This window comes from Thamnophis elegans, chromosome Z (assembly GCF_009769535.1).
Source record: "Thamnophis elegans isolate rThaEle1 chromosome Z, rThaEle1.pri, whole genome shotgun sequence".
Lineage (NCBI taxonomy): Eukaryota > Metazoa > Chordata > Lepidosauria > Squamata > Colubridae > Thamnophis > Thamnophis elegans.
This window is the reverse complement of record NC_045558.1, coordinates 27754259-27778650: the sequence shown is the minus strand read 5'-3', so window position 1 is coordinate 27778650 and position 24392 is coordinate 27754259. Positions and strand designations below refer to the sequence as shown.

Sequence of the window (24392 nt, the reverse complement as noted above, 5' to 3'; positions counted from 1 at the left end):
CAACAAATCTAGATTAAAAAAATGTAAGACTTTATATTTACCCATTTTCAGTTTTTCTAATTCCTAATGGGAAAAAACTGACATTCTTCCATTTTTACTCACAATTTCAAAAACCAATTTTTAAATAACATTAAAAATATTAATGATATCCTACCTCATATCCCTTTAAAGAAGGCCCCACTAAAACGACGGGTCGCATAGAAGGCACTACATCATATGGAGGGATGTGCTCTGTCTGATAAAGATCAAAAAATAATTCCAATATCTAGTTTGAAAAAAAAGTTTATTCTTCACATATATTTATTTAATAGAATTGACTGATGTCATCAAGGTCAAAAATCACTTTGCCTGAGACTTTTTTCCGAAAACATTGTGAAACTATTATATAAATATTATTGATATTTCCAAGAATGTTAATGCTTCTATCCAACCTAATTTGCAAAGTGAATTTAAACTGCATTTTGAATTAGAATAATTATTTAGGAGGGCCAAGACAATGACTGTAAAAGAAACATCAAAAAATAAATGAAAAGATTTCACTGAATCTGAAGAAATGTTTCCATCCATTATTCAAATTTAGGAAATACAGTCAATCAATCTCAACATCTTAGTAATACTGGAAAGTATGATCAAGAAGCAAACAGAAAAAAAATAGTTTTCTTTCATCCATCAATATAAATTTGAAATTTATTAAATCCTAATGATCCTATTTTGAAATGCCATTGCCTACATGTTTCAAACTAAAGGATTTAGTTCAATGATAATAGGAATTAAGATGTATAGCTATAACTGAACTCTAAATGTATAAAGAATCCTGTGCAGTACTTTTTTCTCTTCCTAGATGGTCCTGGCTAACATCAGAAAAGTTTCAAGATAATCCATTACACAAACACACAAACACACAAACACACACACAAGTTATATAAGTAATTGATAATTAATGTGTAAATACTAAATTAAATGAAATTGGTAAAGAAAAGTCATGTATTTGAAGGGAAATAAAGAAACAAAAACAATAACCACCCAGAAGGCTAATTTTGAAATTTTGATGCTTTTTTGCAGAGTGCAATATATGTCAAATGCAAAACTACCAACCTGGGAAAAGCTTAAATATAGGATGCCAGATTTATTTTTCAAGAACCAACACAATATAAATATATAAGTCAACATTACAGAATGATTTAAAATGATTTGATATATCCACAGCAAAACCACAAAAAGAATAGAATCATAAGAAATCAAGGACAAACATAATACAGCAACAGCACAAAATGCCACGCAAGCAGCAGTCTAAAGCAACCTACCACATGAAACATATATCAATGTTAGAATTTATTTTCATTTAATTCACTACATAACTGATAATGTTAAGTAGAATGAAATATAGTGCCCAAGGCATCAAAAGCATGTGAACTTAACTTTTTAGAGTGCCAGATCTCTCTTAATGGTTAGAAGCAAAGCCTATTAATTCATTGTGTTATAGAAATGCACTATCAGAATTATTCTTGCTAGGTATAATCTTTTGCATGCATTATGTATCAACCTTTAAGAACTATGTCATGACCCTCTTTATATTTAGCAGATCAGGGCCCTGCTGTAATATGTCCATGTCTTATGGTAACTATCTATAAAAGCCTCACGCTAATCATAACCCTTGAAAATTAGGGTAAGTAGGTACAGAAATTACCTTATTTGATGGAATACTGGTACTTGTTAAACTCAATTGTATGCCAGTCTTCAGTTTTTCCCAGCTTTAATTAACTATGCTGTCAATGGCAATATGTTAAAGGGCTAAAATGGACTACAAGAGACATTCCTTTCTGTATTACTCTTTCAAATTCATTCCACAAACTAATGAGGGTGATTTTTCCATCTGATGGGTATGCTTTGATTCATCAGTGAATTAATTAGAATGTCTGTCCAAATTATGGCGAACAAACGTCAACATATCATAGCAATTACCATTGCACCTGGCAATTTTGTTGAGATTTTTGACAGCCCTCTTACAAAAAAAGAGAGAAGAAATTAAGAATAATTAGTAAGTAGTGTTACCACCAATAGACTCCGTTCCTGATAAGGTACAATCTTACTGACCTCTACTCAGAAATAAGTCAGCAGATTTTAGAATTTTATAGCATGACTAAGTTTCAGCTAGTTGTGAACAGGATTACTGTGTAAAACCAATAGAAGGAACAGAATTGTATAAAAGAAAAAATATAGCTGCAACTGCAATAAAGAATGTGTTTTATCTATTAAGCTCATACTTTGCCTCTAAACAAGATGTACCACTGGGGTCTACTAATTTGATCAATTCTATTTTACAAACTAGTGCCAAAGTGGAGATGATATTGCTGAAGAAATTAAGCAGCAATGGGTATTTGTTAAGTATTGTATTTAAAAAAAAATTAAATATAGGGAATTTGTTCAGTCTGGACTGAATTTCTGAGAAAATATGCCTATCAGCCTTCTCCAATTTAATACCCTCTCAATGTGTTAGATTTCAGCCCCCAATTCTGCAATTTGAGGCCACATTGGTTAAAGAATTATGAGAGCTGGCACTCACATCTAAAATGTACTTCTTTTAAGAGAGGGCAATGCAGAGTGTAAGGAATGTAATAATTTATTTGCTAAATAAAAATTAAAGATTATTTATTAAAGAACCCAATTACATTTCAACTGCTTTAGAGCAGTTATAATAAACTCTATAGGGCCTTTTGGCGTATATTAAGAACCCCAGGATGGAGGAAAGGATCATGATGATTTACGTATCTGATACCTTATCTATGGAGTACTTTTAATTAAGAAAGGTGCCGCCAATTTTATCTAATAGGCAAGATACTACAATATGACTGCTGAGGAAAAGGCAAGAACAATGGGAAATAATTTATATATGACAATAGGAAAAACTCACAGTAGACCGCCAAAACAAGTCTGCAGTTTTCCACTGGTCTTGCTCATTTGCAGATTTTGCACCTAGTGGATTAGAAGTTTAAATACTGACTAAATTAAAAATTGCAGGTTCTTTTTAAAGAACAAGATGAGTATCTGTTTAGATTTAACAAAAATTAGTTATAAAGCTAAATCACAAGTAAAAAAAAGTTCTGGAAAAATGACAAAGAGTAAGCATGCACTAGTGTGGTGCATCATCTGTTCTTGAAGATTTACTTCCATGAATGTTTTAAAATATTCCCTCAGCTGCTTATTATTCCATCAAAAAGGAAAAGTACCATAAGCAATTAGGACTCAGTCACTCACAGGGCCTAGTCTGCTGTTTTATGGGATCAGCCAGCTGTTTGATGAGTTTATTTATTTGTATTAAAATGATTGTGTAATATAAACTGTATATGATGATGCTAATGATGCCAATGGCAGATTAAATGTAGCTTCTGTCAGCGCAAACTTACCGATTTCTGTTTCTGCTTAGCTATAGCAGCATGAAAAAGAAACAAAGAACAACAAAGGCATGCACGTTATTGTCCTGTCAAGAGACACAGACAGTCAACAGGACTCAAATGTAACACAGTGCAGTGAGCAGGTGTACAGATGGCATCTTGGAAGTAGGTGTTACCTTCTTAAAGAAGGGCATTCTTTTCTCTTTGGAATGGGGTGATGTGACAGTGTTTGCACTGGGTTTGGGGGAGCGATGGTTTGCTGGAATATCAATTTCTTCTGCCTCTAAACCAGTGGCATCTATATCTATAGCTATATACAGATAAACAATATAAAATTATGAGACAGGAAGGAGAGGTACATATTAAAACAGTAGTGTTGCATGTAAGATCCATCAAACAGAAGGAGAAAAAGGGAATTCTAAAAAACATACTACATCAGAATTAAGTATGTACATTCAGAGTACTGTACCATTGTACCATATACACGGGCAGATAAATGAAGAATTTTATGTGTCAAAATACACCCCAAAAGTTGGATTTAGCTTACTCACAAATTGGCTTATGTGAAAGTATATATGGTAATACTTTTTAAAATAACCTGTACATACTTCTAGATAAACCATTCCTTGCATAAGCCAATCTTCAGTTTTAACCAAAATACCATGAAAAATGTGCTACCCACATATGCCAACTGTAAAAATTAAAACATAGCTTTGAGTGTCGTCTTAATGACAGAGATTATACATGATATATGTATGTATGTATGTGTGTGTGTGTGTGTGTGTGTGTATGTGTGTGTGTGTGTGTGTGTGTGTATGTATGTATGTATGTATGTGTATGTATGTATGTATGTGTATGTATATATATATATATATATATATATATATATATATATATATATATATATATATATATATGACTTTTACAACCCCCGGTATGCCCAAATATGGGAGGAAGATCACTACTTCCATTCTCTGTCCTTCGGCTTGTCACAAGAGACCATCCAGGCAGAAACCCAATATTTTTACTGTTGCCTTCTTGTTACATTTTATGTAACAAAATGTAAATAAAAATACATTTTTATTTACCCTTTATTTATTTATCAGCACAAATACTACAGCATACATATATATATGTTGTATTATCAGCACAAATACAACAAAATGTAACAAAAAGGCAACAGTAAAAATATTGGGTCTCTTGTGACGAGCTGAAGGACAGAGAATGGAAGTAGTGACCTTCCTCCCATATTTGGGCATACCGGGGTATATGTATGTATGTATGTATGTATGTATGTGTGTGTGTGTGTGTGTGTGTGTGTGTGTGTGTGTGTGTGTCTATCTATCTATCTATCTATCTATCTATCTATCTATCTATCTATATATATATATATATATATATATATTTCAAAATTATAAATTATATCTAATATTTGGTCATAATTTTTCCAATTTTACTAACAACTTACATCTATAAATATTCTTTATTGTAAACTGATCACATATGTCTAAGAATGAGGAAATATTTGTATCAAACACTGAATTCACAAGCAGGATTTTACAACCAGTGTTACTGGATGAATTTATGAAAATTCCAAAAGCCTTAGAACAGAGATTAATCAATCTTAAAGAACAATATATCTAATAAAGTTTTCTCAACTTTGAAAACATTAAGATGTCTGGATTTCAAGTCCCAGAATTCCCCAACCACATAATTGATTGGAAAATTCTGGCAATCGAAGTCCAGACAAGTTACCAAGCCTGAGAAACACTGATCTAATATGTGATTGTCATGGGGACAAACACTACATACTGAAAATCATACTTCTGCTGGAATCAAAATCATAGAAGGATTAAGTTTTGGGCCATGAGAAAAACAAAAAACAAGTTAAGTCTAATTATTTCGTTCTCTGAAGAAATGAATGTAGATCAGTATTGCAGATAACATTATTATAAATTTAAAAAATCTCTCTTGTGTAAATATTAATATATTGTATAGAGAAGGAGTTATATATAATAAATTGGTTCTGCACAAATCACAGCAGTTTTAAACAGCTGTAATTTATTTTTTTTAATCAATGAAAATCTGATGAAATTATGTGGAAGTTAGAAAGTTACCTAGTTTTCTATTTCAACAAACTAAAGCTTTGCTCAAGTTTAAATAAACATATTTCACAAATATATTTGCATTATGCATGTACTAAACAAATCAGAACAGACTATCAATTTATTTTAATCCTTGCAAAGCATACAGGTAATAAATGAAGTTTTTTTTAAGAAGTATAAATATAAGGACAATTTGGTCTGAAATTAAGCAGTACAAATTATATTGTTTTTAAAACTGTGCCATTTTATGCAACATTGCAGAATTAATCAGTCAGAAATTAAGCTAGTGTTATTCATGAATTCAAATAGAAATAATGTGTATGTTCTATATTTGAATGACACAAAAAAATACAGAATAATTCATAAATCATGACCAAAAGTTGCATTACACAAGCCACTTTTGAAAAGAGTGGCTTCCAACTGAATATGGAATTTCAGCTATTTGTGACAATTGTTTTACAATTAAGTTTGATGTGCAAACATAAAACTTAGTTATTTGAGAATTTTTAAATTTGCTGGAGTGTTGAAATGTCTTTGTTTTTACTTGACCATGAGACATTTGATTGAAAGAATGGAAGTAAGGTTAAATTTCCACCTTCCCATCTCCAGAAAGGCACACTTGCCTCATGAAGTTAAAGCAGGTTTTATTTTTGTTTTGTTTTAAAAAAACAGTTATTTAACATATTTTAACATAGCGAATATTTAATATAAGATTGTATTAACATTGGATGATGTTTCAGGAGTTTGTTTTTAAAGTATTGCATGTAATTGTCTTGACTATATTATGTATTATGTAGAAAGATAGGAAGGGGCTCAAGTTGCATAAAGCTTAGGACAAGTGAGTTTGAAAAATAGCCTTTTACTTCATGAATTATCCAGGCTTTACCACCATTACTTAAAGCCCTATAGGTTGACCTTGACTTACGACCACAATTGAGCCCAATTTTTTTATTGTTAAGTGAGACATTTGTTAAATGAGTTTTACCTCATTTTACAACTTTTCTTGCCATAGTTGTTAAATGAATCACTGTAATTGATAAGTTACTAACCCGGTTATTAAGTAAATCTGTCTTCCCCATTGACTTTGCTTGTCAAAAGATTGAAAAATGTGATATCATATTCTTGGACACAGCAACAGTCATAAGTATGAACCAGTTGCAAAACAGCTGAATTTTGATCACATGATAACGCGAATGCACTCAAGATCATAACTGTGAAAAATTGTCATATGTCACTTTTATCAATGCCATTGTATCTTTGAACAGTCACTAAATGAACTGTAAGTCGAGGACTACTAATACATGCTCCTAAAACTAATAAAGTGATAGTTGAAGGAGAATTCCCACCACATACCAGTGGCTTGGAATTTTGTTTTTAAGGAAATCAAATCAGCCTTTTGTAACTAATGTTAAAACGACAAATAAAAAAACTGTTTTATCAAAATTTAAGTGTTTAATATTTTATTTCAGTTTGGCTGGTTTTATTGTGATGCATATATATTTATGAAGCTTTTCTATGGAATTTATTAATTTGTGTTTTACTACAATGGCTACTTTATTACTTGTTGTAAGTTCTGTAGAATTCATGTTGACTGGAGACCAGCATGTTCTTTATCCAAAATATTTATAATATAATAACATACTAAAAGCAAATAATTCTTAAAATTATAATAACCTTTCAAGGATACAGACAAGAAGAATCAAAATCACAAAATATCATTTAAAATAAGAATAATAAAATAATAATAAAATTATACATTAAAAATAAATATTTAATACATTTTGCAGTAAAATGAAATCCTGTTAATTATGTTATGTTAAAGGCAATGATAAATATTTCCCATGCCTATTCATGTCTGACTATAGGGGATCTGAGTTTCTTAGTCAAGGAAACCAGTATTGTCTAAAGACATTTCTGTGGTCATGTGGCCAGCAAGACTATATGCTGAGGTGCATGGAATACTGTTTCCTTCCCACCAAAGTAGTACCAAACTGGTATCTATTTGCATTTGCATTCTTTTAAACTGCTATGTGTTCAGGAGTTGGGGCAAGTATTGGGCAAATCTTACTGAATGGCATTCAGATCTTAAATCTGGGCTCTCAGCTTTCCAGCTGATAACTCACCGTCTTTAACTGCTGATCCTTCATGCCCCTTTAACTTATGTTAAAAGTATCTATTACTGCAGTCATTTATTACTGTAGCATGAAAATTAGTAATTTCATGATAGGAAATTCTTTTATTTTGTAGATTTTAAACAGCTTATTTCTGTTTTTAAATTAAATGTGGCTACACTGTTTCCGCAAACCAAAAATGTTGTAACAAAATTTGAAAACATTCAAAACAACAGTATCAGGGGCAATAAATGTTAACATTTCCATGTTAGAGACAAAGAAAACAAAAAGATCAAGGCATTAGCTCTACAAGGATATTACAATAAAAGTTATAGAAATGATGAATTCACCAATTCCTTTTTTGCATTCTCTAATTTAAATCTCTTCACAGGAACTTTTAGAAAATCTTGCTGAATCTTATTTTTCACATTTGCCATTAAGATAATAGAATGATATAATGTAAGAGTTGTAAGTAACCTTAAAGATAATATATTATCACCTGTGGGAAACCCACAGACAGTACATGACAAGAAATTCAATTATGATTAGAATACAGACTTGTATTCCAGATAGCATGTAATCCCCTTAAAAAAAAAATTACATGATTCACCATCAAATCTTCAGATTTACTATATAAGAACATTATATTCTGCATAAGAACAGTACCATTTCTCATTATTGATGCTAGTAAGGTTAGTTAGCCACAGAAAGTTACACCTTTAGTAATTTATCAATCACGCCATCAATTGATACTGGATGTGTTCTAGTTGTTCATTAAGTTAAAAATTCAGTTAATCAACCCTATGGCTTTATCATATTTTTCTTTCTGTTCAATTGTGAACAATTCTTGGACACTGCCTAAACAAGTACCTGACGTTTTCTTCACAGGGTTTTCCAAAAGTGGTTAGTCATTGTTTCCTTCCCGGGGTTATGCTTTAACCATTATAGCAAATTGGGTCTCATGTTATTTACGTACCAAATTACTTTAACACAAACATATGAATTAACTCTATCAATTCATTATTAAATGTATCTTCTATCACTATTTTAGCATATGCACAAAATATATTATTTAACCTTTTTGAGATATTAAATTTGTTAATAATTTTTTGGAAAAGTTATTGGTTGCTACCATTAAAAACATTTGCCTCCTGATTGAAAAGTATAAAGTATATCAATATAGGCATATTAAGTGGACCATAGTAACGTACATATGACCCCTTACCAGATGATGGAGGTGTAGACTTTCTGGAACTGGGTACTACATCACCCAAACTAGATGATGAATTTCCTCCTGATTTACTAGAGTAAACAAATAAATAGTCTTTTAATTATCTCATAATTTGCTTGAATCAGCACCAAGAGATGCTGTAATGTGATAGTTTTCTCCCTGAATGGTTATAGAATTATGATATGTATTATAGTATTCCAGTATGGTAAACCACAAGGAAAATGCTTATCTATCTGTACAAATAATTATATAATGAAGTGCTCTAATGTATATTTAAAATGGCTCCAAGATTCAAAATCACAATCTAGACTTTTATTGCTATGAATCTTACAAAAAAATAATCTTTAAATGTTAAACCGAATGTCTGATTTTCTCCAATTTTTTAAATAGCTCTTCTTCAATACAATCATTTTCCACAGGTGTCACTTATGCAATAACTTTATACAATGAGTGATTGTATTACTAGTATTTTCTACTGGTGATTTGTGAAGTCAGATAGGGCTTCTATATCTGAACTAAGAACTTAGGAACTTTGAAGACAATGAATTAACAGGCTAGGAGAGACAATAATTTTACTTTGCTAGAAAGGCTTCAACAAAGACTTATTGACTACAATAAAATGGGCCACTGGAAGAATCCTCGGTCTTCCTATCTCCATACCTATTATTTACAAGTCAGAAACTTTCTGTTGAATAAATTGGACCCTTTTTATTGGTTAAAAATTTAACGGTTCCAGTAGAATTAAATCAACATAAAAAAACACCACAAGGACTTTGTACAAATATGATTTCTATATTAAAAGATATACAGTACATTTTAGAGAACTTCGGGAAAAGAATTAAGGGTTCTTTTTACATATCCCCCAGCTTAGGCAGAATTTTCACTATAGGATTGCACATATCATCTCTTGATCACACACATCTAGTTTTTAATTTTTTTTTTTAAATTAAGGATTCTTTAAAAAAAGTTTTGCCAAAGATACATATAGATCCAGATAGCACAGAATATTTGTAACTGTTGAATCCTTGTTAGCACTGATGATGTTACCTAGTTCGGTAATGAAATTTCTACAAAAAAACAACCACACTCAGAAAACACCAAGGGCTCTATGATACATATAGATATCTATGCTCAGAAAATGAGAGAACAAGTCTTAATTTTATTTTACACGTTTAGAAACATTCTACTGTCTGCTTCCTTCTAATTTACCTAGTGTAAATTCAAGATCATTTGAATTCTACAATAATAACAAAAGTATTTGGTTAAAGTCATGATTTCTTTTAGCTAGAAGCATATTATTTAAGACATTAAAATGTCAATAAACACCACTGATAGAAAAATGGAGAATAAAAACTCTGAATACTATCAAAATTAATTAGTTCAATGTAATAAATGGCAGGCAGTGGGATTATTTAATTACATATCAGAATATCCTTTAGTCCCTGACTTAAGTAATTTTGTATTTTAATAACAATAAAATTAGTGCACTGTCTATCCTGAAATTGCTAAAGCTAAAGAAAGAGTGAGCACTCAAAAATGATAAAGGGAAAATAAGGAAATGATGCTTTTCATATGATTTTTCACTCTTAAAGAAATGATTAGCTAGTTGAAATAATATGGCTGACTTCCTCTGTTAACATTAGGGCTGAACTTCTGATAATGAGAAGCAAGTTCTAATTGACACCTGTAGTTTCATATTGAATGAAATCGACCATTGACTTACCTGAACGGTCCTTCTATGTGTACTGCGAGGGGAATCCAAGCATGGGTTAACTTTGTACATTAGCCTTGAGACTGAGTTATGTAAATTGGTGACCACGCCTCCTCAGACCGGATGGGCTCAGTTTTGTACGAAGTCAGCCGTTTAATGATGTATAACAAGAACAATAGCAATAACAATAACAATAACAGTAGCAATAAAGGCCGTGGCCCCAAAGAATATACAAACAATATCAGAAAGAACATAAGGCACAAGTAAATAACGTCCGTCATAGTCCGGTGACACGTCAATGAGGACATACAAGTTCAAGTCATGACCACCCTGGCCAGCCGAAGTTGCGGGTGGGTTTGGATTCCCCTCGCAGCACACATAGAAGGACCGTTCAGGTAAGTCAACGGTCGTTCTCCTGTGTGCTGCTTGGGGAATCCCGCAGGGGGGAGCACCTGTTGCAATACACGCCGCCCAAAGGAAGCCTCAGCCGAGGCATACACATCAACCTTGTAATGTCTGATAAATGGAGATGGTGTAGACCAGGTAGCTGCCCTACAGATTTCTTCCACTGAAGCTTGCATGGCCCAGGCCGCCGTGGTAGCCGCGCTCCTGGTAGAGTGAGGGGTGATGCGCCTGGGAACCTGTCGGGATTGACTGTCATAAGCAAGAGCGATGCACGCCTTCAACCATCGCCCTATCATGTGAGAAGAAACTTTCTGTCCCATGGAAGATGGTTGGAAGGAAACAAAAAGCGCTTCAGACCGTCTGAAGGACGCTGTATGTTTCACGTAGCGTCGAAGAACCTTGTGAACATCCAGGTGATGCCATTGGCGCTCCTGTGGATGAGAAGGGTTGGGGCAAAAGTCCGGAAGGACGAGCTCCTGAGCCCTGTGGAACAGCATGTTGATCTTCGGTAGAAAGGCTGGGTCCAAGCGGAGAATGACTCTGTTGGGGTGGAATATACAAAGATCCGCCCGAACGGAAAGAGCCGCCAATTCGGAAACCCGCCTGGCTGATGTAATAGCCACCAAGAACACCGTCTTAAGGGTCAACAGTCGAAGACTGATAGAAGTAATAGGTTCGAAAGGAGAGTCCATAAGTGCCCTGAGCACTAACGACAGATCCCAAGTAGGGTAGCGGTGCACGGTCGGAGGCCGGATGTTGGCCGCCCCTTTCAGGAAAGCCTTGACTTGGGAATGCTGCAACAAGGAACGTCCCTGACCTCCCCCAATCACTGTGGCAAGGGCCGTGACCTGCCTGCGAAGCGTATTGGGTGCCAAACCTTTGTTAAGACCAGATTGCAGAAAGTCCAACACCCGGGGCACCGAATCCTGAAGGGGGTCTGCCCCAGTCCTGTGGCACCACCTGCAGAAAGCCTGCCAAGTAGCTTCGTAAATTCAAGTGGTAGAAGACCGGCGGGCCGCTTGAATCGTGGTGATGACTTCGCTGGAATAATGAAGGTTGGTCAGAATAGTCCGTTCACGTGCCACACGGCTACCGTATATACTCGAGTATAAGCCGACCCGAATATAAGCCGAGGCACCTAATTTTACCCCAAAAAGCTGGAAAAGTTATTGACTCGAGTATAAGCCTAGGGTGGGAAATGCAGCAGCTACCGGTAAATTTCAAAAATAAAAATAGATACCAATAATGTTTTTGAATAAATAAATATTATTTATTTATAAATAAATAACTAGCTCTGTAAGTGGAAAAGAGGGTCAATAAAAACAATATGGTATCAACAATAACTTTAAATGTACAAAAACCTTAGCTCATTCAGCAACCAAGCTAAAACATAAAAGTTAAAATCCTTCAAAACTGGATTCCTCCTCATCATCTGTATGTCCAAACAGAGCTTCAGCATTAGCTAGTGTGAGGTTATCAGCATAGACATTGTCATCATCACTGAGTTCGCAGTCATCACCATCAGAGCTGTCGTTCTCATACAAAGCGCTGTCTTCACTGCCATCCATAGCATTACTAATGCCACATTTCTTGAAGGCGTGTCGCACCATGTCCTCCGGAATCTCTTCCCATGCATCACGAACCCACTTTGCTATCAATTCTATGTCGGGCTTCATCAGATTTCCACCTTTTGTCAGTCGGGCTTGACCAGATGACATCCATTCATGCCACATCTTTCTCACACGGTCTTTAAAAGGTTTATTTAAACACACATCTAGCGGTTGCAATACAGATGTAAGCCCACCTGGAATAACGGCCAAAGTAACTTGAGAAGATTTTGCCATTTTTTTTATGTCATCAGATGTGTGGGCTCTGAACATATCCCAAACTAGCAATGATGGTTTTTTCTTTAAGGCTGCTCCTGGTCGTTCTTTCCAAATTTCTTCCAGCCATTTTTTTGTTCCGTCTTCATCCATCCAGCCTTTAATATGTGCGCGCACTGTAATTCGTGGTGGGAATTTGACCTTTTTAGGCAAGGTCTTTCTTTTAAAAATAATGACAGGCCGCAGCTTAGTTCCATTAGCCAAACATGACAGAACAACTGTGAAATGGTTTTTTTCATTTCCTGTGGTTCTGAGAAAAATAGTTTTGTCTCCCAAACTTGCCACAGTTCTGTTGCTTGGAAGATCAAAGGTCATAGGTGTTTCATCCATATTTCCAATATCTCCCAGGTCATAGTTATGGATCCTTCTTTGTTTTATGATGAATGAATGGAATGACATCACTTTTTCATCAAGGTCTTTTGGCAACTTCTGTGAAATCTTTGTTCTTTGCCGCAAACATAGGGAAAACCTATTCATGAAGCGGGTACACCATCCTGCTGACGCAACAAATTTTTCAATGCCTGGTGCTTTAAATTTGTCATCTTGTGCCATTTGAAGGGCACGTAAGCGAATTCCCATGCGTGTTACACAGTAACCATTTTGACGACACTCCATAACCCATTCATACAATTCAGTCTCTAGAGCCCCATATGAAGTTGTTAAACCACGTTGAGCTTTTTTTGACTTTGGAATCTTTTCCAAGTCAGCTTTCTTTTTCCGCCATTCCCTCACTTGTTTTTCATCAACACAAAATTCCCTACTTGCAATACTGTTATTGCTTTCTTCTGCTCTTGACACAACCTTAAGTTTGAAACCAGCTTCAAATGACCTGCGTTTTTGTTTTGGTTGAGGATTACCGGTAGAAGTACTGGGATCCATTTCTAACAGGATAAAAAAAAAAAAAAAAAAGACTTGTTCGGGTACCGTATCTTTTGAGGCCTAATGCAGGCTGATATTATAGAAAGTGATGACATGACTGTTTGCATAGAGCAGCCTGATTGGAACCCCCAAGGAATTTGTCTTAGGTGTACATAAATAAAATAAAATAAAATACATTCATCAAGAATCATAAGCTACAACACAGTGATAGTCTCTCTCTCTCTCTCTCTCACACACACACACACACACACACACACACACAAATACACACACACTCCTCCTCTGGATTCAATGGGGTTTAGGAAATCTCCCACCCTCATACACTCCTTCTTTCTTTCTCTCTTCCCTCCTCTGGATTCAATGGGATTTTTAGAAAATCCACACTCCTGTGCACACACTTCTTCTTTCTTTCTTTCTTCCCTCCTCTGGATTCAATGGGGTTTAGGAAATCTCCCACCCTCATACACTCCTTCTTTCTTTCTCTCTTCCCTCCTCTGGATTCAATGGGATTTTTAGAAAATCCACACTCCTGTGCACACACTTCTTCTTTCTTTCTTTCTTCCCTCCTCTGGATTCAATGGGGTTTAGGAAATCTCCCACCCTCATACACTCCTTCTTTCTTTCTCTCTTCCCTCCTCTGGATTCAATGGGATTTTTAGAAAATCCACACTCCTGTGCACACACTTCTTCTTTCTTTCTTTCTTCCCTCCTCTGGATTCAATGGGGTTTAGGAAATCTCCCACCCTCATACACTCCTTCTTTCTTTCTCTCTTCCCTCCTCTGGATTCAATGGGATTTTTAGAAAATCCACACTCCTGTGCACACACTCCCTCTTTCTTTCTCTCTTCTTTATAGCTAAATTTGATACCATTAAAAATTAAATAGGATTAAAATCTGTGGTTTATAATTTACCAGTTGTGTCCACCCCACTCCTTTCACCAGCGTTAGCCCGCTGCACCAAGGGGGACACGTAAGAGGAAGGGGAAAATACAAGAGTGCACGCGGCAACCTCGACGTCTAAGTGGGCAAGTTCACAGCATGCGCGCCTGCACGTCTGAGACAGGGCATAAAAAGGGGAAAAAAGGCTGATTGGACCCAGCTCTGTTTGGGGCGCAGGCGTGGCGCGGCAGCAGTTTTTCAGGCTGCTCCCAGATGGGATTGTAAACCCCTTCTACACCCTGGCTCCTCCTCTTCCAGAGTTCAGGCTCTCTTTCTTTCTTTCTTTTTTTCTTTCTTTGAAAGAGAAGCCCAAATTAGCCAAAGGGGGGAAAGCGAGCGAGCAAGGGACCCCAGGAAACTAGACTCTCTTGGCTGGACTACGTACGCTCCTTGGCTTAGTTGCTTTCCACGCGCCTGTTAATATATTCAAGGAAACAAACCACGGCAGTTTTCCCCAAGGGCAATGCCGAAGAGCAGAGCCCGGAGAAAAACCAAGGAAGTCACGGAGGGCATTTGCCACTTTCTCTAGAAGGTGATACGAGCTTCCCTTTCGAATGGGAAGGGACGGGGGGTTGGCTGGGCTCTTCCCAGCAGGAAAGGGGGTTGTTTGAAACATTGGGACCGGGGGAGGGGTTGGTTTTGTTTTGTTTTGAAAGTAAATCTCAACCTGTTACAATCGTCCTTCCCAAATGAGCCGAGGAGGACAGCGGTGAAAAGTTTTCTCCAACATTTAGGGGAAAGTCGCGAGCAGCATTGCCCTCACAACTGAGGGGAAAAAACCCGCCCTCTTCCCCTTCCAGGTTTTCTTTAAAAGCAGGCAGCGCTCCTTGGCCGCAGGGCTTCACAGGGACCCTTTCCCCCTCCCACTGCTTCGCTCGCTCGCTCGCTTTCCCCCCTTTGGCTAATACATTCCCCCTCCCTTCCCATCTGGGAGCAGCCTGAAAAAACTGCTGGCAGGTATGCGGTTCCTAGGTCAGCGGCCCCAAGGAAAGGAGAGGCTGAGCCACGGGAACGAAAAGAAAAAGGGAGGGGGAAAAAACCCGCCCTCTTCCCCTTCCAGGTTTTCTTTAAAAGCAGGCAGCGCTCCTTGGCCGCAGGGCTTCACAGGGACCCTTTCCCCCTCCCACTGCTTCGCTCGCTCGCTCGCTCGCTTTCCCCCCTTTGGCTAATACAATCCCCCTCCCTTCCCATCTGGGAGCAGCCTGAAAAAACTGCTGGCAGGTATGCGGTTCCTAGGTCAGCGGCCCCAAGGAAAGGAGAGGCTGAGCCACGGGAACAAAAAGAAAAAGGGAGGGGGAAAAAACCCGCCCTCTTCCCCTTCCAGGTTTTCTTTAAAAGCAGGCAGCGCTCCTTGGCCGCAGGGCTTCACAGGGACCCTTTCCCCCTCCCACTGCTTCGCTCGCTCGCTCGCTTTCCCCCCTTTGGCTAATACAATCCCCCTCCCTTCCCATCTGGGAGCAGCCTGAAAAAACTGCTGGCAGGTATGCGGTTCCTAGGTCAGCGGCCCCAAGGAAAGGAGAGGCTGAGCCACGGGAACGAAAAAAAAGGGATGGGGAAAAAACCCGCCCTCTTCCCCTTCCAGGTTTTCTTTAAAAGCAGGCAGCGCTCCTTGGCCGCAGGGCTTCACAGGGACCCTTTCCCCCTCCCACTGCTTCGCTCGCTCGCTCGCTCGCTTTCCCCCCTTTGGCTAATACAATCCCCCTCCCTTCCCATCTGGGAGCAGCCTGAAAAAACTGCTGGCAGGTATGCGGTTCCTAGGTCAGCGGCGCGTGGGATCAAACTAGGAAGAAACTGGAGGTGGGGGGGAGCAGTTTGAGAGACTATGGAGAATATGGACTTCAGAGGCGGACCAGAAAGAGGTCCCGACAAAGATCCGAGGCTGAATTTGGCAGTGTTTATGGATCAGGGTCAGCCCCACCAGCTGGCGACAGGAGAGCAGAGAGGAGCGGACGGAGCAGAAGCAGCCCCAGGGCTCCGCTGCCGCTCCCCGCATTTTCTGGACAGGGATCCCTTGGAGAGGGGATTCCTTCCTGCGAGACCCCGTCCACAAAATGCAGGGAGCGGCAGCGGAGCCCCGGGGCTGCTTCTGCTGCGTCCGCTGGACTGTGGGGCTTGGAAGGGGGCGGGAAGAGCGGCGGGGTGGTGGTGGCCGGCGGTGGCAGGCTGGTTCGCCTCCTCCTCCTCCAACAGGCAATAGCACTGCCGGATCCAGTTGTAGACTCGAGTATAACCCGAGGCGGCTTTTTTCAGCCCAAAAAGTGGGCTGAAAAACTCGGCTTATACTCAGGTATATACGGTAATTGTAGCAACTGTGGGTTCGGGTGAATGAGGGCCCCCTGAAGGAGCTGGATTTGATTGTCCGGGATCCTCCACAGATGGGAGATCGACAGGTGTACCAGATCAGCATACCAGGTTCGCCGGGACCACATTGGAGCCACCAAGAGGACTTCCGCTCGTTCTGACAGTATCTTCTGGATGACCGCCAGGATCACTGGAAGAGGCAGAAAGGCGTAAAGAAGGCCGGCCGGCCACGGGCTACGCAAGGCATCCACTCCCTCCGCTCCAGAAGTCACATACCTGGAGAAGAAACGGGGCAGTTGTGCATTGTGAGGCTGCGCGAACAAGTCCACCACCGGACAGCCGAACCAGAGAGAAATCTGCTGAAAGAGGTCGGGATGTAACTGCCACTCCGCATGATTCACTGTGGCTCTGCTCAGCCAATCCGCCTGGACATTGGATTTGCCCGAAATGTGCTCCGCTCGAAGGGACAACAGTCTGGACTCTGCCCAATGATGCAATTTCTCTGCCTCCATCATGAGGGCTCTGGAATGCGTGCCCCCTTGGCGGTTGACATGTGCCTTGGAGGCCACATTGTCGGTCAACATCAGTACGTGTTTGTGAGTTACAATGTCCTGAAATTCTCGCAGGGTCAGTCGGATGGCCCGTAGCTCTAGCCAGTTGATGCTGTTGGACAGCTCCCGGTCCGACCAACGATCCTGTGCCACTCGATCCAGGGCATGGCTGCCCCATCCAAACAGGCTGGCGTCTGTCGTCACCTGGATGCGCTCCGGTTCCTTGAATGGGCACCCTTTGAGAACCTTGGAAGACGCCCACCATCGAAGTGATCTGAGGGGCTTGGGAGGAAGACGGACCTTGAGTTGAGAATGACTGGTGTGAGACCTTTGATAAGGGAGCAGGAACCATTGGAGTGGTCGTGTGTGAAACCTGGCCCAGGGAACGATGTCGATGCAAGAAATCATCTTCCCTAACAGCTGAGAAAGTAGGGCCAGGGGCACAAGTCACAAGGCTGAAACTTGAGCTGCCAGACGTTGGATGCTCTGTCGCCTCTCTAGGGACAGGAAAACCTTGCAGGTGGTGGAGTTGATGACGGTCCCTAAGTGAAGCAGCGATGTAGTCTGCTACAGATGGCTCTTGGGAAGATTCAGCACGAACCCGTGCCTCCGCAGGGAGTCCATCGTTACTTGGAGGTCCCATAGAGCCTGGCCTCGGGATGGGGACAGAACCAAGATGTCGTCTAAGTAACAGTTCACTCTCACCAGCACCGAGCAGAGGGAGGCTGCCACTACCGCCAGGAGCTTGGTAAAGGTGCGGGGCGTTGAAGAAAGACCGAAAGGCAAGGCCCGGTACTGGAAATGACAGCCCGCAAATTGGAAACGCAGAAAACCGCCGATGAGCCGGATGAATGGGCACATGGAGGTACGCCTCCTTGATGTCGACTGATGTCATCATGTTGCCTTGGCAGATGGATGCCAAGATGCTCTTTAACGGCTGCATCTTGAACCTCTGATACTTGATGTACCAATTGAGTCTTTTTAGATCTAGAATGGCTCGTCATCCTCCTGAGTTTTTGGGTACCAGAAATAGAATGGAGTAAAACCCCAGGCCTTCCTGCCCTTTGGGAACCTGTTCTATCGCATTGATGGAGATGAGATGCTATATTTCGGCTTCCATGAGACGCCGTTTTACTGAGGACCTGGGTACAGGGCACCTGATGAACCTTCTTGGGGGAATGGAGAGAAATTCCAAGGTGAGGCCCAGCCTTACCACCTGGAGGGTCCAAGTGTCGGACGTGGTTTCCGTCCACTGCTGAGCGAAGGCCAGTAGGCGTCCACCCACTGGCTCCTCCCCTAGTGAGTCACCGGTACCTCCGAAAGGACCGGTTCCCCGATCCACGAAAGGACCTCCTGTTGTGGGATTGCGACTGGTGCTGCTGGCGCCCCCTATCCCTGGCCCCATCACAATCCTGGCCGTGGTCCTGAGATTGGTGAAAACTCCTGTTGTAATGGGGAATGAAAGGGGCCGTTGAATAACCGGAGTAGCCACCCCAAAAGGACTGGCGTCTATTATATGGCTGCTGCCTTCTGGTATTGCGCCCCCCGGAGGAGGGAAGAACCTTGCATTTGTCCCTGGTCTCTATAAGGATGGGGTCAAGAACAGACCCAAACAAGGCCCCACCCTTGAAGGGTGTGGATGCCAGGCGCCATTTAGACTTAATGTCAGCCTGCCAGTGACGGAGCCACAGGAGGCGCCGAGAGGCCACATTGGACACCACCGCACGTGAAGCAAATTTGGCAGCATTAAGTGTGGCATCCGCTGAAAACTCTAAGGCAGCCATGATCTTAGTGACATCCTGGTGAAGGCGCACCTCATCAGGGGCCAGTCTCTCCTGCAACTGCTTAAGCCAGAGCACAGATGTTCTGTTAAAGAATGATGCCACAGTAGCAGCACGTAAGGCCCAGGCCACAGCCTGGTAAGTCTTACGAATAACTGTCTCAGCCTTACGATCCTCTGCTTTCAGCCCCTCGGAAATCTCAGAAGGAATCAGGGCAGGGGAAGCCAGGGGTGCTACTGGCAGGTCCACAGTAGGGAACTGCAAAATGTTCTCCAAATCACTGGTGGAAGTATACAACTGTCCCCATTGCTGGGCGGATTAACAGCGGTTGGTTGATCCCATTGCTTCTGAATGAGATCCATGAATAGTTTGGGAGAAGGAATTACCTCCTGCAATGAAACAGGTTCAGCAAAGAGGTGTTCAGTAGTGTCTAGGCCTACAGCCAAACTGTCCTTGGGAGCTACCTCTCCCATATGGGTAGTGGCCTTAGCTTTAAACAATAAGGATTTGAACAACGTAGGTTTAAACAGGCTAGAGGAATTAGGCTGATCAAAGATCATGCCCTCATCATCCGAGAACTCCCTATCTATTAGCTCCCCTTCCACCACCAGGGCTGAATCCTCACTATAAGTAGAGGGAGGAGGAGAAGAAGAGGGCCCAGCTTGCAGATCAGGAAGGTCCACCTGGGGAGCTGGGAGAGAAGGCCCACCATGAATACCAACTACCACCAGGGCCTGGTGCCTTCGAAGAAGTTCAGCATCTACCCCTCTGGACATGGCTGCAGATATCATCTGGTAAAGATCCGGGGATAGGCCCTGGTCATAACCTTCCATAGGCCTTAGGCCTGCCGCAGTGGGAGTGAATGTAGCAGAAGGCCCAGCACGAGGCATAAGATAGGCCGGAACAGCCTGGGCCTCGGGCAAAATGGGAGGGAGCTGGATCCCTACCCCCCCGCCCCAGATTCAGAAATAACCAGTAGCGCGCGATCAGGGGACCAAGCCTGGTGCCCTGCTGGCTGTGGGGCTGGCGATATGTGTTGAGGCACTAAGGGAGATGGAGAAATCCTACCCTCCCCAGAGTCCTTGGAAGCTGATTTGGTTTTGTCTTTCTTTTTGTGGCCTTTATCTGGAGCCCCGGAGGCTTCCCTGGACCGCTGGCTGGTGGTTCTAGAAGTGGCCCTGCCAGGCCTTGAACTAACCCCCGCTTGGGCTGTACCCTGGTTGTCAGTAGAGGACTCAACTGTACCTCCCAGAGAAGAGTGATCAGCCATTGCAATGATTAGAAGCTAAAAGACTCAAAGAGTACAAAAGCACAGCATTCGTTTGCAGGAAGAGGCAAACCGCGTGGTCAGCAAGAGCAGCGGAGAAGGAAACTTCTCTCCAAAGCAAATAAAGCCAAAGTGAGGGAAGTGGGAGGGCCGGTGAATCAGCAAGCCTGAGTGCAAACAAAGGCAACGCCCGACTCTCACAGCGCCTGCGCGAAAAGCAGCCCCAAAATGGCGACCACAACAAAACCGGCGCCAAATTTTTAAAAAGGAACCAACAGGCAGCAACGAGAAAATGCCGCCCTCGGTTCCGTGTTAGCAATCGCTCCAGCGATGGCCACTGCACGCTTTAAACAGGGCCAAACAGACAGCGGAGGCTCGAGGACCGCACTGTGAACGGCGTGTGGATCTGCTCGGCGGCATGGAAAGCCACGCCGCGAAAGGTGGGCGCTGTGCCGGCTCCTGAGGTCGCGGGCTCCCAGCGATAACGACAGCGCTAGCTGCAAGCAGCGCGCTGCGATTACGAGCCCCCCAAGTCACAAATAGTGCAACAGCCACCTGCTGCTAGTAACGGCTTCAACAGCCCTCAGGCAAACTGAGCCAGCAGCGATAGAAAGGCTCCCAAATACCTGATTGAATCAGCGAGCTGCCGAAGGACTGGGCAGGCAGCGAACTGCCGCCTCTCCCTTTGCCACGCACAAACATCACATAACGCCAGAAATCCAAGCAAAAAGTCCCAATTACAGTATAAATTTGTCTCATTAGTTTGGAGAAGAATTGGTATACGTCTCTTCGGCTGGACTGAGTTAAAAAACGGAGCCCATCCGGTCTGAGGAGGCGTGGTCACCAATTTACATAACTCAGTCTCAAGGCTAATGGACAAAGTTAACCCATGCTTGGATTCCCCAAGCAGCACACAGGAGAAATTATCTTTTTCCTGTCAACAGCTTCATTGTTTTACAATAAAACTTAAGGAAGGAATTCTGGTCAATCAAGCTTTCTGATTCTGTGTTATAAAACAGTAAACCAACTTCAGACTCATGCCAAATTTTGTTAACTCAGTCATATTTCTGGGACAGAGGTAGTTTTCAAGAGAAAAGAGAAGTAGTCTTGCATGTTCTTATAGCCGTTTCATGGGCCTGTGAAATCAATAATTCAATGATGTCATAATGTTTTCAATTTTTAACCCAAGTAAAAAATGGCATGTGAACATCAGCAAACTATAGCTGCATAAAAGCACACAAAACCTTTCCTAGGATTAAAGGATTAAAAAGATCAAAATGAACTTTTTGGGGGCAAGATATGTATGATCAAGAGAAGATATGCACATTCCTATAGTGAATATTTTTTCTAAGGTGGGCAATAGGTAAATAGAAATAAACTTTCTTAGATTTTTTACTTTTCTCCTTTCAATTAAAGAAATAATGTTTTTTGTTATATTATTTGATAGCTGATCGCAGATAAATTCAGTCACTTTAAATTACCTAGAGTAAAATTTTCCTTGCTTAGCTTTTTGTTCATGCTGCATTCTCATGTTTTCTAATTTCACCGGACTTGGTATAAATCCTATTTCACAGCCTTCTTTTACCAATCGTCCTATCCACCAGTCATTGTTAAATTTCTGAAAGAAAGAATGTCAGAATTATTTTGTTTATATTTTTCAGTATCCATGTATTTTCATGTATTTTATCAAGCAAAATCAATATATGCGGAAAATTCACTATTTACTTCATAATTAAATGTTCACAGAATATAGCCTTATTTACATATATAAATTAAACTGTATATCAGCAATTGTACAACCAACATATTTTCAAACTTTTGAAGTAAATTTCTCCATGAAATACAAAACGGTGAATGCCACTAATAGATTTGTACATGGAAAGCCCAGTTGCTGTAAAATTCTAGGAATTGAAATCCACACAGCTTAAAATTACTTAGGTTGAAGAACAGCAGTCTAGATCTTTATAAAATTATTTCAAATGCAAGCGATTACTGCTATTTGGCTCCTTCCATTATTTTCCAAATAGTTTTTAAAATTTTCATCAGAAAAAAACTGCTACTTAAATGTTTTCTGATTTGTAATGCTGCCTAAGACCCCTATTTCAGAAAGCACCAACGTTCAGTAGATTATAATTTAGCAAAAAGTGTTATATTTTAACAATACTCTGAAATAGTAGAGCACCAAAAAAACAAAGTCTTTTTCAAACTATTTCCTTGCTCATGTATTGCTATCAATTTATTAGGTGGCAATGATAAAAGAGATGAACTATATTTTTATAATCAAAAATTGCATTTTTATATGCAAGGAGCATAACATTATTCTCCATAATACACAAATAGCTTCAGCTTTAGGAAAGGACTAGTTTTCATTCTTTCCTCATTCACCGCCTCCCCCCCTGTAGTTGTATGACCTATTTGTATATTTTATACATATATACGTCATACACACACACACACACATTTGTGTGTGTGTGAAAGAGAGAGAGAGGGTGCATATTGTCTTAATAAATTTAAAAGTAGCTATGCAGAACTTAAATTTGAAATGCAAATTTAGTGCAATAACAGAGCTTAGTGATTAAGAAATAGGAAAAAAAACCTGTTAGCTACTTGCACTTTTTAAATCTTAATAATGCCTTCTCTGTTGCTTTTTTCAGAATTTGGCCAATTTGTAATTTTAATGCAATGAAAAACGAGATCAGGGAGGGGTGGGGCTTGACGTCACAACGACATGACATGCAATCTTGGGTCTCCAGGATTGCTGTCGATATCTGTTTCTGGACGGTCCTTTTGGACCTAAACTGTTCTGAAGGAACACTGATAGAGAAGAGCATGTCCTGCTGATCTCAGGGGCATCGTAAAGTCCCTGATTTATTCAGGAGAAAGCTCTTTTTGCCAGCTACAAGAGAAGCAACCAAAATGGCTGCCAAAGGTTGCGACAAGCCTGTGCAGAAGCTGTGCAGGAATGGTGTTGAACTGATGAGAATTTTTTATTATTATTAGAGAAGGGAAAACCCAAAAGAATTGGAATTTAAAATAAAATTGAAGACAGAAGAAAAAAAGTGGCGAATCAACTCTGGTTTAAGACGATCGTGTTATTTTTTCTACTTTAACTTTATTTGTTTTCTATGGATGGACTCTTTACAAATGCCTCTTACTTTTAAACTGGACTGGTCTCCTTTCTTCCTTTTTCTCTATACATTCTCCATTTTTTGTATTCGTGGATTAAAACTTCTTCTCTCTTAAGGCTGGGACAAAACGTAATTTTTACAGATCTCTCTCCCTCCCTCCCTCCCTCTCTCTCTCTCAGACAGAGGCAGAAACAGATGGGGAAAAGGTAACACTGCCATCTAGTGGCTAGAGGCTTGGCAATATCTGATAAAGCTATAAGTTTTGTTTACTGAAAGGCACAGTGGAAAACGTTTTGATATAGGTGTTCCTTTGAAGGAAAGAGAAAGCTTTGATTTAAAAAACTCCACTGAATTTGTTTGACCTAAAAAGTACCAGATGTTTTGGCAGTGTTTATAACCTGGTAAATGGCACAACATGAAGAAAAGGCACTAATTTCTTAGAAATTCAAAAAGTTTTAATAATTATAGAGAATTGAAAAGAAATTTGAAGTTATAGATCAAAATACAAAAAGTATGGGGACAGAGATGAAGTTTGAGGACAGAGCTGAAAAAATAACAGAGGCATATGAAAGTGTTAAGAAAATTGTTGGGACTGACAGCAAACTGAGAGTGGAGGAAATGGCAGGTGTGAAATACAGAAAGGAGAAATTGATGAACCGGATCTTCATTTCGGATGTCAGAAAATAGATGAAGAAAGGAAAGAAAATT

The 24392-nt window shown here is 40.2% G+C and overlaps 1 protein-coding gene across 1 annotated transcript in view; it reads right to left on the bottom strand.

The window, feature by feature from the left end:
• The window catches only part of CACNB2 (calcium voltage-gated channel auxiliary subunit beta 2), a 195958-nt gene that overhangs the window by 21616 nt on the left and 149950 nt on the right, over positions 1 to 24392 (bottom strand). Inside the window, exons 5-8 of the mRNA XM_032237269.1 lie at positions 22038 to 22174; positions 8834 to 8910; positions 3569 to 3702; positions 155 to 235 (exon numbers count right to left, since the gene is read on the bottom strand). Of these exons, the coding sequence (XP_032093160.1) occupies positions 155 to 235; positions 3569 to 3702; positions 8834 to 8910; positions 22038 to 22174 (429 nt within the window). The remainder of the gene's footprint in view (positions 1 to 154; positions 236 to 3568; positions 3703 to 8833; positions 8911 to 22037; positions 22175 to 24392) is intronic.